Source organism: Gobio gobio (assembly GCF_949357685.1).
Source record: "Gobio gobio genome assembly, chromosome: 11".
Taxonomy (NCBI): Eukaryota; Metazoa; Chordata; class Actinopteri; order Cypriniformes; family Gobionidae; genus Gobio; species Gobio gobio.
Genome location: NC_137104.1, coordinates 21,529,051 through 21,549,502, shown reverse-complemented (window position 1 = coordinate 21,549,502; position 20,452 = coordinate 21,529,051). Strand labels below are relative to the sequence as shown.

The window sequence follows — 20,452 nt, the reverse complement described above, 5'->3', positions numbered from 1 at the left end:
TTAAAGTCTAGTATTAATTGTTCAAAGTGCACAACAATGACAAAAACAGGAAACTGTTTGTCTTTAAAATGTGTGGATGCTGACAATGTGTGCATATACAGTCAAAATTGTAATTAATAAGCTAAAAGTAAAACTCGGGGGAAAAAATCTATTTAGCATTTAATTTACAAAATCATTCCAACTAATACAGGACTTTGTTAGGCAACCACAAAAACATTATGGCACTGTCACTTAAAGACTAGTTGTAAAGTTGAAAAGAAAAAAAAAATAGCTTACTACTTTAGGGAGTTTTACCAGTAACACTGCAGAGTACAGAGTTAACTAGAGGGTAAATATTGCTCTTAATTCTAAGGTGTCCTGTAACAATTAGCCAAAACGGTTTAAATATGAAAACGGGCCTACCGTGGAGGGGGAAAAATGGACCGCGTGCTTCTTTTCCCCCCACGACGAACACAAACATTTCTAGAGAGCAGATGAATATCTTCCAAGGGGCGTCGTGAGAATGCAGCTAACAATTTAAAACGACCCCAAAAACAAAAACTGTATCTATCGACTGCCTTGAATCCCTCGGAGCTGGAAAATATTTGAAGTCTTTTCCCTGTCCATACCGAGCCCATGTTGATTGAATCGCTCGTTCTTTGATTCGGTAACTTTGAAGTGGTGTTCGTTTCCGTGCCTCTGCACGCAGGGTCATTTTGCGACGCTCCCTGAGGCGGCAGTCCTTTTAAAGTTAGCGCTGAGCGTGCTGTCGGGTGTGATAGGCTGCTTAAAGAAAGAAGCTTCGCCTTGTGTTCAGATGAGCCCGTGGTGCTGCTGGAGAGTTCACTCACCGTCTGCTAGCTCCAGCCAAAACGGACCACGAACCCTTTTCGTTTTTAAATTTTTATTTATTTCATCCTATCATCGGATAAGCCTTTTAAAAACAAGATGTAACTCAGCACCGAACATTTACATCCTTACTTGAATAAACCTACGTGTTTTAAAGAACCGGGATGAACATCACTGATGGAAGTTATTGTGGCGAATGGTTTTAACTATGGTATGCCGATGCGATTGTTTATTTTGCCCTTTACCCTTGGCGATGGATCCCTAATTTGGGGAGTATCGGTAATTCCACATTTCTACTAGGAATCATCACCGATCGAAGAGGGAATTCTACACAGCCAAGCAAACTACAGGGGATTTAAATCGCATTGCTCCGGGAAAAAGAAAAAGAAGCAGGAAGAAAATTCATGTGGCGATTCTCTCCTTAACAGTAAATCATTTTGGATTGCAGAATGAGCAAGGAAAGACCTAAGAGGAATATCATTCAGAAGAAATACGTAAGTATTGATCGTTTGTATGCGGTTGACCTTAAGTTTGCTCGATGGTCTCGCGCTTGTGTCGATGTTAAATGCGTAAACTTTGATCACGGATGGCTCTTGTTGTGTTTTAGTCTGGATTTAAAGCACGGCGAAAATGCATCCCACTATGTTCACAACACTTAAATGTATACATTTGTCTCGCTTTTGCTTTGGTATCCTCGTTGGGAGTGCTTATGTTTTGCACGACAGATGTTAGCTTGCAGAACTCGTTTATAAACCTGGACGTGTTTTGTTAGGGGCTGTATGTAACGTTAGTTGGTACTCAAACTCCAATGTTAAAACACAATTGTGACTAGAATGGCTTTGTTTGCTCTTCATTGCTTTCCGCTTCAAAGCCGCAAGGACCACCATATCGCCGTCTTTTAATTCTGAGATTTGTTTTCCCGAACTGAAATCCGCAGGAATACGGATCATAAATGCAACTATCCCAACTCCCCCTGGTATCTTTGATTTGTTTATCTGGGATGTAACTCGTTCGTCTTCAAGTGTAAGCAATGGGCTCTTTAATGTTTTAAAGTAGCCTAACTGTGTAAGGAACTTGACAACTGAGAAAGCTCGAAATTTATGGCAGATGCAGGCATTTTATTTAAGATTCAGAAGAGTGGATTGTCCTCAGTCTTTACAATTTTAAGTACAAACGCCGAACTAGAAAACACAAGCTTGTACAGCAGCCAGCATTGTGGGTATCGCTGTGCCCGAAACTCTTCTCTTTTTGTCTGCTTTTTCCTGAGAGTTTTGCACGGTTTACTGTTTTAGCAGAGTAAAACCTTGAATGTTAACGGGTCGTAATATTACACTGATTAGATTAAGCGCATGGAATGCCGTTTATAGTGGAATATATACAGTCGCATTGCAGAGGTTCGCGTGCAAAGGAAACCGACCATTTTACTATCTCCGCCAGTACGATGGGTTAGTGAACCGGCGAGCTTGTCGTGGTATATTGGAGAACGGGGGACTACACATAGTGCTTGAACTTTTCTGGATGGTGATTTACTCTCCTCATGAGCGGAATTAAACAAGGCTACCATAACAAAAACCCGAGTCCCCTCGGAGACAGCCGATCAAACCTCGTATTAGTTAACCCTCAAAGAACTGACTGACTCGTAAACCGAGTTTTCCGGGCGCTTTACCTGCAGTTGAGGAGAAGTTTCTTTTATCAGAGTTTGTGAGGCTGTTGTTACATCTCTCACTACCCATGTCCTTACTTTAGTTTCTTCTCAAACCGAGCCAGCGCCGAGAAATAATTTCCTGCTGGCGAGTGAAAGGGTTAGCTCGTGCAACCAATTTTGTCTGCCCCGTGAAGTAGGCTTGTCACGTGCTCTCATATTAAACTTTTTTTCTTCTTCAAAGAGCCATGTTTTGAACGGAATGGCAACATGGAAATTAACTTGTTGATCTTTTTTCATTTCAGTTAATCCGCAACAGGTTATGAAACAAACATTGGGAGGGTATAGGTTATGGTGACGCACCACGGGGGCAGTTTCCACGCACATTATCGGCAGTGCTCGAGCTCCATGACATCTTATCGCTTTCCATAAAGGTGGTGGAAATGGTCTAACTTTGTGTATTTTTGTTGAACGTAGCTGTAGTGCAACGGTAGCTCACAAAAGTGTGACGCAATTACTTTGTTGATTGATAAGGGAAATGAAAGTGATGACAAAAGTATACCACGTGGTGACTTGTTTTCCCCGAGAAGAATGGTTCAGTTGAACCCACTGTAGGCTACTAAGTTTTAAAAGCCTTCCTTGGAAAAGCTGTCAAAATACTGCCAGGATAAGCTTTGGATTGTATTATAGTGTAGCCATGTTTTCTATTCTTAATGCATTAGTTATCTGGTGACCAATATAAAAAAAATGAAATAAAAAACATATATTTGGATTTGTGGAATGGACCTGAACCATTCAGAACATGGCTGATAATGTCACATCTGTGCAGTGCAGGCTGTGTTAAAATCTGGTCAGGCAAACAACAAAAACAACCTGAAGGATCTGTCCCCCGGGCCTGCACAACTCTTGGCCCCTTGGATTCAGCCTCCCCTTAATTAGCGTAAGACAATTATACATGCTTGGCTTAACCATATCCCCTGGAACATGAGTGCAAAGTTTTTTTTGTTTTTTTTTCCCTTCCAATTTTTTTATTACCCCATTTTCCTTCACATGTGCTGTGAATATTATTAAAATTCATTTAGTGGAAAACGAGAGCGGGAGAAAAAAAATATGATAATAGATGTTAATAAGAGCAAACAAGGAAATGCAATTAGACCGTCCCTGATTGATAGACGTGTGTGAAAAGCAGAAGGGGGGGGGGGGGGGGGGGGCAAGTATGCACTTCTGCTTTCAGACGAGCTCCTTTTAATGGCTTTCAGGCCGTCCTGACACTCTCCGAAACAACTTCTCTGTATAATTATTTTTGAGGGCTGTTTTTAGAGCGAAGAGTTACGCTGGTTTTGATTTCAGACTTTGGCTAATGAATGCAGCCAGAGCTCGCGTTTGTGTTCCTGTTCTGTTGAAGTGAACATGGCACATGGTGTGGGGGGAACGGGGGGTTACCCATGGCTATTCTTCCTCTCTATTTCTCTCTCTCTCTCTCTCTGCCTCTCTCTCGCTCTCTGCCTCTCTCTCTGCAGGCCCAGCTGGGGTCGGGCCCTGATTCATAGACGTGTGGTGAGATAGGCACAGCTGCTGTAGGGGCCTTTACAAATGTAAAGAAGCTGTCAGTGTTTGTTTCATCAGGCGTACAACTGATGAGGGCCAAGTTGAAAAATCCACTGCAGTGTGTGGCGCACAAAAAAAGCTGGAAACAAAAATAGAGAGCGGGGCCAAAGCTCACCAAGCCCTCCCTCTGACCCCTTCCCCCGCTCCGAGTCCTCCAGCTTTACAATGTAAATGTGGGCACCTCGTCCATTTGTGAGGAGAAAGCTGCGAAGCCCTGCGTGTGAGAGATTGTATGTTTGTGTTTCAGCGCCTGCCGCTAGTGCCACTGTGGTTCATTTAACCCTCTGTTTTAATGCAAATGGGGGTTTTCACCCTTGCATTTTCCTAAGACATGACATGGCAAAATTCACGGATCATACCTGAGGCCAGCTGTTATAAAAGACTGGAGTTAATTTTGTAAGTTTGTTAGTAGAGGGTTGTATTTGAATGGACCGCCCTAGATGCAACACTTTTAATATCCTAAAGCAATTTGGACCTCCTCTGCATAAATGTTACTTAATCATAGATGCATAATAGATAAGAATAAATTCTGCTATAATGAAAAACTGTCTTTTTACTTCTGATATTTACCTCTGATATTATAAGTGATATAAATGAACCACAAGTTAGTTGCAAATAAACCTTTTTTTGCAAGGGTATAATCTGAAATGTCATGGGAAAGCCAAAACACCTTCGATTGATTCTAGGGGATATTGAATAAACAGTGGCATTAGTTAATTAGCTGTGTGAATACTTGATGTTTTGGATTTTTTTTCTGTAATTATAATGCACGTTAATGTGCATCCATTTGAGTCAATGTGTGTATGCAGGTCTTTTACGGTCTTTCACGTTGTTTAAAAAATTTGGGTAATTTCCAAACAATTTTACAAAATTGAATATCAGCAGAGGCTACGTGTGAAATATAGATTACTTGGTCAGATAGAGGCCTGCACGATTGACAGTTTATTAATTCTGTATAATTTTTTCAGAAGGAAATTTTCTCAACCATAGTGACAACCTCTGCCAAGTGACAATGCTTCACCTCAGGACATCAGTACGAGAATCTAGCCTGGTGCAGCCATGGATAAGTGTTGCGTTTCTCCTTTATGGCTGTTGCGTCACCAGCTTGGTACATTATGCAATGTGACCTTTTGCTTATCGACCTTTACAATCATATGTGATCTAACCTTCACAAGTGCGGAGCTCCTTGGTCAATGTGTGACTGCATGCACAGGACGCACTCCCACATCAGCAAACGGGCGGTTACTTATACGGATGTGCCCACGTAATGTGAGGAATTTGCTCTGCAGACATAAAAACAGGTGCAGCAGCGCTTTGATAAGTGGTACGGCTTAAGTATTGCGCTCAAAAAGAATGTTCTCCCTCCCTGCCTCTCATTCCTCTGTCCTGTACTTTGTATTATGATGAGATAAGAGGGCAGAATATCAGATGGAGGCTCTCAGTCAATGTGGTGAGAGAGCTGTGGTGGATGATGTAAATCATGCATTGGAGAGGGCTTGGGCTTTGATGGAAGACCGTATCAGCAGAATGACTGCATGAACTTGGCTTTGGTCCATGGTTCCTTTATTGATGTATTGTTTTTGGGCCAAAAAAAGTGAAGTGTTGGCATAATGTCTCTTAAAAGGTCATAGTCAATTTCTAGCTTACTGAAGGTGCGGTCACATTAGCAAAAGTTCTGCAGAATTGTCCGTCTATTACTGTAGCAATGTATGAAGCATAGCTCACACAGAAGTGACTTTCATCTGTGAAAATTCTGTGAGAATTACCTTCACCAAAGCCATTCAAGAGAATTACAACGTCTACTTTTTTAAAACGGCCGCTTTTATTTAAGCTCCTTTTTATCGGTCCAACTAAAATTGGACTGGGTCTAGAGATTTTAGGGTTCGGTTTTGAACTAGATCTGGACGAAGGGTACAACTAGATTTTTCTGTAGAGCAGAAGTTAAGCTAGGTTCACACTATACGATTTTGGAATCATTTTGCCATCTAAGATTTTTTAATTTTTTTATTGTTGTAGGGCAAAAAAAACACTGTCCGAATAATCCAAAATGTTATTCCCTACTACAAAGATTGTATAAACCCTTAAACTTCTCTCTGCAGACTGAATTCCAAGCACCTCTTTTAATCCAGAATACCAAAAGGTGTTGGAATTGATATCTATTGAACTGTCCAAGCAATAGAGGAAGCTGAAATGGTGAGATCCAAAGATTCACTGGACCAGTATTCTTCAGGTCAAAAATCGGTCATTTTTATTACATCCTAATGCCTAGTAAATCCCAGAATTGGTACATCAAGAACGTACAATGATTTGTTCCCCTTTCAATCTGTATTTCCAGACATGCTCTCTCTGTTCCTTTTTGTATTTTGTCTTGCTTGCACTTGGCTCAAGGCAGGGTAACCTCACTGATGTTGTCGTGAATGCTGACATGTGGCCAAGACGTGGCAGCAACAGGCAGAACTCTTGGCAGTAGTACTTCCCTTTCACAACTGTGTTGCTCTCTGTGAGGCTGACGGACTGTTTTATTCTCTTGAGGTGTTTTTGTCTTTTCCTCTGTCCGCTTTTATGAATCATTGTGCCATTAGTCTTTGGAATTGCAGTATATTATCCGATACGTTCCGAATGCGCTGATCAGGTGCTGACTGGGATCGACAGTACGTTGTGGAAGCAGCCATATTGAAAACATTTACTGTAATGAGGAAGTGGCTTATACCGTAATCATTTCAGGCTTTTAAAAATCAGCCTCTGTGGTTTTCATATGTGTGTGTGCGTGTAAGCGAAAGCGAGTGAGAGAGAGCGCTTTTAGATGGAAGTCCTCCCCCTAAGAGCGATGTAATGGAAGTGTCTTTGGGTACGCTAACGCTCCTGCCAGAACATTTGTAATTCAGTGCTGCATCTCTCATTAGCCGGCGAGATGCGTGCCACTGGGAGCCATGTGGCTGCTTTTGTGCAAGTTCAGCTGCTTGAGGAGAGGCCAGTGGGGCCTCTCATAGGCCTGACACTGGGGTTAGTCATTTTGTTTACCGTTGAGGGCCCTAGTAAGACATGCAGTCGTGTAGTGTTTGACTTGCTGTGGCAGAAAGTGTGCTTAATTTTGCACAGCTCTACTATTCTAGACCAAAAGATGTGAGATCTGTTTGAGGTGTTGCTCGGCACAGAATCTTCTTGTATTGTTGTGAAGACACCTGCACAGTGGAAACCACTGTTGAACTATTTACACTGTGTACATTCGGCTTTGTATACAGCATTAATCATTTGTTTTGTGGCTCATCTGGATCGCCAGACATCTGTGCTCGATGTTGTTGTCGGCCTGGCGATTTTTCTATGGCTGTTTTTTTGGATCGTGCCTAAGGAAACTCCCAGCAGCTAAAGCTTTACCCATTTGAATTCATCCTCCTCATCTCCACATTAGTGTGACTGAGATATTTGGGCAGGTTATGTTTAGAGACAGGGGTGCTTTGATGGTTTTTATATTGCGCGGTAGTTATTTACACTAAGTTTAATAGACGATAGATGCTATTTACACTGAGTAAATAGTTGTAGATAATGTTTGGACCCAAGTGCAAGATGGATAGTCTAGCTAGTCACACAAGTTTCAATGATGAATTGTTTGAGAAGTAGTAGGCGTGGTTAGTATAATTGGTCGTTGCTCTTTTATTTCGTTGTAGTCCTTTTTGAACAAACTGTACTTTACTAAAAACTTGATTGCTGTCTCTAAAATAAAGTGCTTAAATAAAGTCTAATTCACTGTTTTAGGATTCCAAAAGGTTTAGCCTTACAGTCTCAGAGGAATTGTGTAAAAATGTTTAGCTTTTTAGAGGTACATCAGCTTGTCACTGAGACGGTTCCCTTAAAGGCAGAGCTTTGTTTGTACCTTATTGACTCCTTATTGGTTCATAATAGTACCATATGTGTACATGGCTCCTTTCCATATAGCGGTACGGTATAGTACAGTATGGTACACTATTATTTCCGCTCCGATTGTTAGAAGTTGTGAATGATACCAAAATACCAAACCGTACCGTACCGTACCGCTTTTTTGGGACCTTTCTGTTGGGGTACCTAGCACAGTAGTCACTGCAGAACGTTGATTGGTTGACAGAGAATCGTCACTTGCGCATGCTACAAGGAAAGTGACAACACACAAGGCGGCATTTTTTAAAATGTACAGTTGAAACGCAATACAATGTTTTTATGTCTTGTTAGGCAGTTATAAATCCATACTGTATATCCAATAAATGAATGGAAAAATACATTATATCCCACTTTGCTAGACACTACTATTTTTTTTTTTACAATTGCATATTACCTTTGGATGCACAAAATAGACATTTTCGAGAAACTTATAATATATTCATTTTCCGGTTTAATGTCTTGATGCGTCTACATTGCTTTTAAGCATAAGCTAACCCTTATGTTAAGGATCTCCGGTGTCTGTTTAACACTGTTTGAGGCACTGAAAGGCAAACCTGTCCATGGATTTAATGACAGTCTCTTGTTTAACCCACGAAACCTTTTGACAGTCAAGGACAAATCTGACAGGATCCAGATAATATCATTAAATCCAGTTCCAGATAGAGTTTCAGCCATGGTGACTAATGGTGCTGTTAGCTCTGTAAACTGATCTGAATTTAAATCACTTTTTACACCACAATAAGCTCATCAAAGTCATCAGCTCCAGTCCCCTTGGCAGGCGGCCGTATACAACATTATAGCATTTTATGTGCAACTTTTCCAGTTGTCACGTTTATTGTCAGGTTGGAATTGAGCTTTTTCTAAATGAGCTACTTACTGTTATTTTAAGACCGAAGTTTCAAATTAATTAACATGGAACAAACAATCACTTTAGGAGTAAATATAATTGAAAGGATAATTTAACGTTTCCACAGTAACTAAAAACAGTGTCTTGGAAAAAAGGATCATTGATCACACATGCACTTTGCCACAAGAAGAGCCTAGCCACTATGTTTCCATAGTAACCACCCCGGTGCCAGAACACGGCGTCTCTGCCCCCCACCCACCCTTTTTTTTTTGTTGAATCGCCACTTGAGTGTCTGAAAATAGTGGTGCTCTGCGGATGCTGAGAGCTCATAATGAGCTCTGGCTGCTCCGGGGGAGACGGAACAAGCTTCTTAACTGCTCACTCATAAATCAGATATTTTCAACAAATCCACAAGTGCTTTTTTTGCAACATGTGAAAGAAGAAAAACACTCGTAGCCAGAAAAGCCCAGGCGCTCAACTGACCAGACCGACTGAGGTTCGGTTTAATGGGGCCCATTCACACACAAATGCACACGTGCATGTTAGCACTAAATGCGTGCATAATGCCGTCTGTTTTTATGCAGGTACTCAACAGCAAGGCTGGGCTGATATTGATTCTGTTGCTGATAAGTGGTGCTTTAGTCCAGACTTGTGGTTAATGGCAGCGTCTGTTAGCTGTTTGTCTGCTGGCAGACGTGAGCCTCATGCTCCTTTGCTCTTCCTGTCTTTGCGGGTTTTTTTATTTTTTATTATATCGTCTCATTGCTACTCTACTGGCCACTGAGAGCAGCACTTGAATCAGTGTCGCGCTCATTGGATATACATGTACTTATCGTTATTGGTCTCTGCTTCTTTGCGTTTGAAGGCTCATGTAGCCGCTTCTACAGCTGCCTGCCAATCAGGGTACGAATTACGTGGATTGTAGGGATCTGACTGCCATAATTAAAGGAATAATTCAGATGTCATTGACTCACCCTCACATGGTTTCAAACCTGTAGGACTTTTGTTCTTCTATGAAACACAAGGAGGTTTTTTGAAATTTGTTTCAGCCTTTTTCATTGATCCAATAGAAATCATTTGGGCCTGAAACAGACTTTAGAGAACCCTACCCTAAAGAAAATCAAACGAAAAGTACATTTACATTTAACATTTAATTTGCATAAATCTTATTTAGAAAGTGACTTTTTATTCAAGGCGACTTGGTATGTGTGTATGTATGGTTTAAAATATGATAAAATGTGCACCGTAAAAATTAAATGATCAATAAGTTGACATGTGTTTTTACATTGCTTTAATTTAAAAAGTTGAAAATGGCTTAACTTATCTAAGTAAGTTATACAAGATTTAGTTTTAAGTCAGTTTAATGTAATTTAAGTTGGAATGACTTAAACATCTTCAAGTTTATTTATACTTAATTTAATGGTGCTGTGTGTAATATTTGAGGATCTATTGACACAAATGCAATATAATATACATAACTGTGTTTTCAGTGGTGTATAAAGACCTTGCATAATGTACCGTTATGTTTTTATTACCTTGGAATGAGCCATGTTTCAACAGTGTCCCTAAATGGACAAACTGCTCTACAGAGCACTAGCTACTCTTTACAGTCTCTGACATTTTTGTCATGTGTCGGCCACCGTAGATTCTCTATGTGCTTCGAAAGGGAGGGGTGAGCGGTAGGCTGTTGCAATTCGCAACCTCACAGCTAGATGCCGCTACAATTTACACAGTGCACCTTTAAGGCAGCAACTTTTAATTTTTTTATACAGTATATGGTTTCAAGACTGTAAAAATTAGTTCTACATGACGCACCACAGACAATTTGGTTGCATTACATGAACTTATATCCAAAACATTACCTGTTGGAAAGTTAACCCCATTAAATATCATAATATAATTCAGACAGACTGGCAGGAGCCGAGGTGAAGTTGCCTTGCATATGCGCTGACAGATTTATGAGCAAACTCATATTATAGGATGTCACTCCTGTCACAGTAAATGCAGTAATATTGAGTGACAGCATCATGTTTCCAGTAAGCATGTTTTAATGTACACACACAAGGTAGAATTTACAGATTTAGTCAGCCATTAATTTCAACCGCTGTAATTTAGCCGGAATGAACGGCGTCTCCATTTCTTGCTAGTATTTTGCTGAAGCGTCAAATTAGTCATAGTCTCGTATTTAGTGTCTGCGAAGGGCCCGAGTTTCTCCGCTGGCTTCTTCCTGTGGAAAGTCTCTGTGACGGGCGAGGAGAATAAGAACGACTTCTGTTTTTATGCAGCCTCATTCATGCACAGATGTGGGGAAATCACCTCGTTTTTGGCCTTGAATATTTTAAGTCAGCAGCTATTTGTGTTGTATTTGAAACGAGGGATGTAAATGCTCAGATGTTCACCTTTTTGTAGATTTGTTTTTACATTAAGTGGAAAAAAAGCTAAATCTCTCCCTCTCCACCATGAGCCTTCTTCACAAGTGAACGCTGGATTTGTTATTGTTTTCCCCCCCTCCCACCTGTCAGAGATCTTTCTTTCATTTTGCACATAATCATTTTTCACACACCCTGATTGCTCTACTAGCATACTTTCCTGCTCACCATTTTTTTTTTTATCCTTTATTGTTCTTTTCTATTTCTGTTTTCTTGCGTTAGCTGTCCTTTCCAGTGACTCTCTGCTGACAGGCTGGGAAGGGAATCATCTGCGAGAAAGTAACCGCGATCCATGAGGTGAAAATCATTTCTTAATTGCTGCGATTTAGACAGTGACCTGCTTGTGAGAATGGGTTTAGTTTGAACTGAAAATGCCCTGAGCGAGCTTCTAACACCTGGCTGCCTGTCTGAAGCCCACACTGCCTAATCAGGCCCAAAAAAAGCTGGTTTGGTAGGAGGAAAAGGCTTTGTTTGGCTGTAGCGTGTGTGTTAAATGGGAGGCTTGCACATTATGATCTATTTTCCTCTCAGACAGTATGGATTTTTTTTGTTTTGTTGCTCTGCTGTGATAGTTAATGGCTAATGTGTAGAACATTGTCTCGTGCTCTTGTATTAATTTAACTCGCCTTTATGGCACACATGTTCAGAACTTGCTTACAGACACCAGTCACCATTTCAATTTTTTTTTTACTCTCTTTGTAGTCAGTTTTTTTCAATCTTTTTATATATTTTTTTACTGCCATCTGTGGGCAGTTGCATTCACATTTCAGTCAATTTGCACTGTGTGACATTTTATGCTCCATCTAAAACTGTTTTATGGTACAGTTATTTTAAGTGTTTATATACTTCTGTTCAGAGTTTCGGGTTAGTAGGTTTATTTATTTACACATTTTTAAAGAAATACAATTTTTATTTTCTCATTAAAAAGTGAGAGTAAAGACATTTATAAAGTTTTTCTACTTCAAATAAATGCTGCTCTTTTGAACTTTCTATTCATCATAGAATTCATCAAACAAAAAATGACACAAATGTTAAGAAGCAAAACTGTTTTCAACATTGATAAAAAAAAGAAATTGAAAACACATTAGATTGATTTTTGAAGGATCATATGACTGTAGACAGGAGTAATGATGCTGAAAATTCAGCTTTGCCATCACAGGAATAAATTACATTTAATATTATAAAATATATTAAAACAGAAATATTATTGTAGATTGTAATATTTCACACTATACTGTCTACTGTATATTTTTAAAGATGTCTTTAAAAAAAAACATTACAAAATCTTAGAGTCTCCAATTTTATTAATGGTAGCGTATTAGTTGCGTATTAATAGTGTATTAATTGAATAATAATAATAATATTGTAACCAGTCAAATGTTAATGTCAACTACTAATCTACTAGTCTTTGTGAGCTGTTCCTATAGAATATGAAGAGGTATAAAAAGAGGAAAAATTGAGATGGATGAGTCCAGAGAAGGACTTTTGTTTTTTTTTGCATGCTACACCATTTCTATTTCAGTGTGGTGGAGAGACAGCAGGTCTTGCGCAGTGCCTGTCTGTGGTCACCCGGCCGCTGTGCTCCTGTCAACTGTCACTTTCTGCTGTGGTTGCATCCTTCAGCACCGGAGTAACTGGTAATCTTATCTCACTGTCAGTTCGCCTTACTCTCTGCCTGCCTTCTGAGCCCCCTTTAACCCCTCGAACCTCAAGCTGCCGCCAATCTGTCACCTCCCCTCTGTCTTACGAAGAAAGATTGAGAAAATGAACACGCGTCGAACTCCCATATTTGACCTTATTATTCTCTGACAGTTTCTGCACTAATAAATCCAACTCTCCTGCTCTGACTCAGAATCCTGTTTGTGCTGGTCTAATAGGGATTATAAAGCAATTAACCACGAGGGGCTGTGCATTAACAATTATTTTACCGCAGTTACCACAGTTATTAGGCAGACACAGCACTTAACCATGGTAACATCACTGTAATCTATTGCTTTGAATGGCTTATTGTTTTTCTAAATCAATTACAATATAAGGAAAGAAAATGCATTTTTAATAACGATAATCAAACAATATAAGCTTAGCAAGTCTGCTGACTCATTTTTGAGGAGTTTTGAGCATTTCAAAGTAACCAGGCTAATCCAGTTAAAACTAGCTAACCATCTTAGGCTGATTTTAGCCATTTTGTCAACAGGGATGTCCTTTTAAACCAGTTTAGATGAGGGTTGTCCTTTTAAATGATATGCTAGCATACAATCAAAGCTATAAATTGTAAATTAGAGATGTTCTCTTTTTTTTGTCTTGCATTTGGCAAGCTGATCATGTGACGCTAGCACAGCATGAGGTATTTTTTTCAAAATAAAATGCAAATAAAACATCTCTGTGTATTTTTAGAAACATGCACAGTAAAAACTCTCTTGCTGTGGTTATTTTTTTATTGTACGGATGCTTTTTACAGTCCTTAAAATAAAGATGGTCAACTAATAGCAGGCTAGCTAATCGCTAGTGGTTTGTCAGCCACAGACCAGTGGTATTGAAATCCCATAGAGGAGAGCCCCTTCCAAACCTGAGATTGGTTTTCATCCTAACTCTTTTTGGCTCTGTATTATCCCGCCAGATTGTCCTCTTCCTCTAGCTAATGCACTGTTATATGGTGTAATGTAATAATGATGTCTCTGCGAGAATGGTCAACTTTCTCTGCCTGTTCTTGAGATACGAACGAATGCTGTCGTTGGCTCGCGTAGACAGCGGCTGTTGTCACAAACTGATGATTGCATAACGTGCGCAGTGCGCAAACCGTCAACCCCTCTCATGGGGGAAAGACCGTAAATCTACCAGGCACTGTGGTGACACAAATGGTCACAATGGCTTGATCTTTCATGCTTGACGAAGTGCCTGAAAAGTGCAAATCGAATTTGTGCTGAGCGATCACGTTATCACAGTTCCTGGAAAAGTGGTGGGTTGGTACCTTTGAACTAGTTTACCTTTTGAGGAACATTAGTTTAGATTAACTTAACGCTCTCTTGCTTTCAAGCCACTTTATGGCATGGCTGGCAAAATGTTGCATTATGGGAAATGGAGTAGAGTGGGAACTGTGTGTAGAGGAGTAGGTGTCCTCCATACCCTGGCTAGGCTTGGTCACTGTCTATGATGTTTGGGCCTCTCCTTCAATTTAAATTATGTTTTTGTTCATTCAGTCAAAGTCAATGGGGTCCAAACAAAAGAGACATTGCCTTTCATTGTATGGAAAAGAACACTGAGACATTTTTCACCAATTTCTTTTGTGTTCCACAGATGAAAGTAAATCACACAGGTTTGAAATGACAAGTAAAATTTGTGTGAAATTAAAACTTCAGTGTATGATCCTCCAGGCAAAATATCATCTGTTCACTCACAACATTTTTTTGTAGCACACTTCTCAACAATATGTACGTAACATTCCTATCTGTGGCACAAATAGTGCAAGTTAAGAGTTATGCAGTAAAGTTTAACGCCTAGGTTTAATGGACGGAATTACCCAAACCCAAATATGGGCAATAATAATGTGCTATGTGTTTTTATGTATAACTGCTGATTATTCTTTTGAATATTTACCTCCGATGTGAAGTTTGACCGAGGTTTGTAAATTTGAGTGGATTCACGCTCATGTACTGTTCATATGCTGTTCTCTTGGCGGGAGACCAGCTCATTGCAGTTAGGATGACACTCTGAAGGAAGAATTTAGGACTTTTCTTCAAAATAGACCTTCAGTGTATTTTTACTGATGGCTAAATTGAGGCCTATAGCAGAAGAAAATAGAGTGAGGAGGTTTTGAGGTTTTTATTTGACGGGCTCTTCTGGGAGATGACTGGCACACATTCAGGGCCTGCTTGTTTTTCGTCTGTCAGGGAAAATTGGACAGATTGCACTAATTCTTAATGTTTTCCCATGACTTCTCCAACAAAGGAAGTGGTGATGCTAAAATAAAAGGGAACATGCACAAGCCAGCCTGCTTTTCTTCGCTGTTGTGAGGCAATCTGGTAGTTCTAAGCGTTGGTATCTGCATTCGCAGGTGGGGCGGCTTAACTGTCAGGTCAACCGTGCATGACTGTGTAGAGACATCCTGTAATGTGAGAGCCTCAATCACGCTATCACTCTTACCGCTAGCGTCCAGTTAGCATCATAGAACCGTACCTGTTATGATGGAAACTACCGTGGTTAACATCATGGACATTGAACGCTATCAGTTTTCAGGCGTCATTGGTAATGACAAGAAATCAATTCCTGGACAGATCGTATTCATGGGTTGGGAAGTACCTGGATTTTGCTAGATACCGTAAACTTTTATCACCTGTTATTGTGTTGAATTTTATCAGGTTAATGAGAATTTTTAAACCTTTTTGACACTTATTGGAACATACGACAGGAAATGATGAGGGGAGAGCAGAAGGGATGCATCTGTCATGATTTTTCATAGCAGATTCCGTTTTCCGTTTTTTTTTCTTCTTTTTTTTATTGTTATTATTATTATTTTTTACAAGTAAACGGGCAGATTCTGATACCAGTTGCCGATTTCTCTCACAAACTTTAAGAACATTTACTTATTGTTTATTAGCTCTATTCCAGGTCAAACTGGCCTTAAACAAACAACAACAACAAATATCTGTAGCCATTTGAATTTACAGGCAACCGCTACATTTCAATCACAATCCAAAGAAAGATTCTACGGCCATAACATGAGCAATTGTTTTTTATTTAAATTAGATGGTAATTGTCTTTAATAGGCATTATACAGAGGTAAGAGGGAAAGAAAAAGCCATTGAAACCTTTCTGAAGACATTCAGGCATTTAAAAATTTTTTTATCGTTTCGGTGTTTCGTCTACACGGCTCCGGCATTTTGGGAGCCTGAAGTGCACTATTTTTTGAAACTGTGTCCCAGAGTGGATAAATCTGAAAACGACACCCTTGCGTTTTCGTTGTACAGTCAATCCGTATATATTCTGTGAAATGGTGATGTCATCACCCCACGTCTCGCGCAGACTCCAAGTCGTCTTCTCAGTTTTACAGCACCACATACTGATCTGTCATGTATACTACATCGTTTTGAGTCGGTATCTTAGGCTTTGTGTGGATGTTCCCTTCAGCAATAGATATCATTAAAAAAACCAACTCCCAATTCAATATTTATATTTTTCTTCCAATATTTCGAGAATCACAGTGAGCTTGCTGTGTCTGGTATTTTCTCTGCTGGCGTGTCTGCGCTCTTATCTCTTCTTTGTGTCCGTCTTCAGCTTGTCTGACCTCCGTTAATGTCCTGTTTACAGACTTTGTAATATTTCCACACAAATTACAATTGGAAATGATTGTAATGCAGTTTGTATATAAGACCAGGAACAGAGATTGGCCAAATAAATAAATATATAAATAAATAAACTGGGTCAGGAATTGTTGCAAGCTGTATTCAAACTTGCATGACCTTGATGAGCACCATGGCTCAATGCATTGGAGCACATGCTTTAACCACTCTAGATGGCATAATGGCATGCTTTTTTAGCATGCATAATGATTAAGGCCAGAAAATATGACACCAGTTTTGTGAACAGGAAAATGAATTGTTGTTCTTGACCATGAGTGAGATGTGTATTTACTCCTAACTTGACTGTAAGGTCATGCTTTCAGAAAAATCAGAAGCACTGATGCACAAATGTGCCATAAACTATTTCCTGAGGAAAAGGATATGTGGGGAAGAATGCGTATTACAAAAAAATGCTGGTGTGAATCTAAGTACAAGGATCCACGTTATAAAGGAATCATTTGCGTACATGAATACAGATAGTTGTCGCCTGTAGTCAGAGCTGAATTTAAGATGGCCTCTGAAGGCTCTCTTCCTGTCAGGCTGCTGTTAACACCTCTCCCCTGCTCATAGGGGGCGCGGGGGCTTTCTTTGTTGCAGCTCACCAAGAGAAAAAGAAATCGTGGAAGGAGAATACAGAGCCTGAAGCGATAACAGCCATGATGACAGGCCCATCACTCCACCCAAACCCACACTTCTGCAGAATGATACATCGGCTCATGTCCAACACCATGGAAGTGATAGTTTTTTTTCTTTTTTCAGACCTATATGTGTGTATACACTAAGGAAGTGCAAAGTGACATTTTCAAAACTGATTAGTCAGTGGGTTGTCTGAACGACTAGTTGACCACAGCCAATATATTTAGGCTTGTTTGGGCTTCTTTTGTCCTTGATTGGATGCGTTTCTTAGGGTCCATTTACATAGTGCGTTTAAAATGGCTAGACATACAGCAGAGAACAGGAGTGCAGGGTTCTTGAGGTGCTTAAAAATGACTCATTTTTTTTAATGGACATTCCTTTTTAAGGAGATTCATTTAAAGATTCATCTTTCCGAGAGGGTTTTACATTATGCTTCCACTAAAAATATAAAAATGAACAAAATCTAGTAGTTGACCTCTCTAATCAGCTAGCTGCATTTTGGATGGCTAGTCATTTCTTGCATATCAAATTTAAACACGTTTGTTTTGTCATTCAAGGGTGTTTTTAAATGCCACGAGAAAATTCAGGACTTGTTTTATTGTTAATAGAAGAGAGAACGTGTTTTACTTCCTGCATAAACCAGCCTGACCTCCCACGGCTGCTGCCACATTAGCCAGACGGCCAGGAGGCAGAGCGTGTGTTATTTGTGTATCCGTTGAGTGTGTGCGTTTGAAGCCATTCATTCGGAGTCCCTCGTCTCCCGTGTGTAAATTTCTGTCGCCGCATGGCTGGTTGCCTCCTGTGAGTAAACATAAAGCTCAGAGAGGTTAAGAAGAAGAGTTGCTTTGCCTCCTGCACGGGGAAAGAGTTAACTACTCACGCAGCAGTGAGGGAGAGTGTGCGAGCGAGCAAATGAATGGCTGTGAAAGCGAGCAGCATGCTGCTGTTGTTGGGGTGTAGGAGGGGGAGAGAGGTAGGCGGAGCTATGAAGATGCCAGGCCAAGTCTGTGGTCGCTTGCTGTCTCTAGAGGGCCTCTGATTGGCTGGCACTACGTTAGGAGAACAAAGTACTTTTGATGGGTACGCTGCACATCCCTGGGTCTAATGGGGCTCTGGGGGGGAGGGGGGGTATTGTCCTGCCATTAGCCGGCTGCTAAGAGGCCCTAGCATTGCTGTGGTAATTGTTTGAAATGCTACCATTTTTCTGCTGCGTACAGTACGTATACTATGCAAAGAATGCAAATATTCTGAATACAATGTGGAGTACAGAACCAAGGTTCACTGTCAACTGCACTTGACTTGACCTTCCATTTCCAGTGTGACATCCAAAAACAATGTCAATTGTGTTTTTTGAGATGGTCAAAGTCAATTTGAATACATTATTAGATTATGCAAAATAGCCATATTTATTTTAGAGATAATAACTGGGCACCACTCACAGAATTAAGCTTGCAACAACATGAGTTCAAGCAACCACAGTGTAGCAGTTTGAAATGTGTATTATTCAATAATATGCATTGTTAAAATAGTAAATGATGATGATAATAATAATACGTTTCGTTTTTATAGCACCTTACAAGAACCTGAGGTCGCTTCACAAAATAGTACAATCAATTGACAAACAAAATAACAGGCAGTCTATTTATTATGATAATCAAACAAGCAGACAAGCAGATGGAGACAAACAGTAACTACAGATAATTAACATAAGAAGTTATAGAAATATATTTATATTCTGTATACTGTGCAATATGTCATTTGGAACAAAAATTGGTAAATGCTCAGGTGCTCAATCCAAGAACACAGTGTTTTGGCCCTTAAAATAAATCTCTCTCTTAGCATGTACTGTTCCTTATTTGACAAGGATTGAGGGATTATTTGAAGCTGTGCCATTTTCAGCATCTTATTTTCGCTGAGCTGAATGCCGCAGCAAACTTTGAAATTCCTGCCAATTTACATTTCTCAAAATTGTCTTTTTTTTGGCCTCACCGTTAGCGACTTACAAATTAATTTTGCTTTCTTGCTTTGTCTTTTTTTTCTGACACTCAACACTTATCCCCCCCCCCCCACCCCGTGCCAATCCATCTGCCATTGTTGAAATTTTCTTTAAACAGCCATAAACATTGTTCATTCAGTTCATTTGCACCCAAATCAAAGGCTCTGTATGTGTAGAGAGAGTGAGAGAGTGACACTTTTTAACATGCAGAAAGCTTGATGTTGCAGTTTGCTTTAATAATAAAAACAGGAACATTCCAAAGACTTATTTACTTTTGAAGGAGGGACCCAAGCCTTACCTAGACAATTGAAAGGGAAGGTCTTTTGGCTTGACTGAAGTAACCTTGTATTTTACACCCTAGCAATCACCAAGAATTTTTTCACAGCGTTTTAACAAATCGCCCAGAACACACTATATAAACCACATAGCAACACCCTAGCATCGCGAGGACGACTTTTGCTCAGGCAATGGTCACTTGTGTTTTCAGCAGAAAATATAAAAGTTTTGCCGTTCATACCTCAGGAAAAACTTCAGATTTTCCTCCTTTTTTCTGTCATGACATAACTACTGTTAAAGGAGAGAGTGGAGGATGATGGTAAATTCTGAGCATTGATTATCTGTGTTTCCCCCTCCCTCTATTTTCAATCTGCTCTTCTATTACAGTCACTGTTTCCTCTCAGTGAAAGTGTCTGAGTCACCTGCACCTGAATGAACGCTCTGCTTAACCTGGATATTTAAATTCAGCCTGACATTAGCAGTTGCAATTGCCTGTAATTAGGGAGAAACATCTTGTGTTTCCTGTAGTACCCTCCCAAACCTTGTATTGAGATGTTATTGTGCCTCACCTCATTGTTATCACTGAAGCATGTTGGGATCTGAGCTAGTTTCAGATGTAAATCTATTAACCTAGCCTTCACTGAAACGCATGCTAGCCCATTTGCACCTCCTTTAGAATGGGGGATATCGTAGAAGTTGTTTTAAATAATCTCTTACGATGGATTTGGCTAAAATTAGTCTGTGGTTCCCTGTATATTCTGCACCTCAAGTGGTGAGCGTATGTGGAGTGAAGGGCATGCGTGTTTAAGGTTAGTCTGCTTTTAGCTATGCTAAGGAAATGGGGTTTCCCTTGTGCTTCCCTGCCAGTGACATTTACCAGGAAGTCAGTGTTGTCTGTTCTGAGATCAGTTTCATTTTGACTCGTACGGATTGTAAATATAT

General features: G+C 40.0%; 1 protein-coding gene across 1 annotated transcript in view; it reads left to right on the top strand.

Moving 5' to 3' along the window:
- The first annotated feature begins 766 nt into the window (after positions 1-766).
- The window catches only part of jarid2b (jumonji and AT-rich interaction domain containing 2b), a 111,193-nt gene continuing 91,507 nt past the window's right edge, over positions 767-20,452 (top strand). Inside the window, exon 1 of the mRNA XM_079830099.1 lies at positions 767-1,322. Coding sequence (XP_079686225.1) covers positions 1,278-1,322 — 45 coding nt within the window. The 5' untranslated portion in view covers positions 767-1,277. The remainder of the gene's footprint in view (positions 1,323-20,452) is intronic.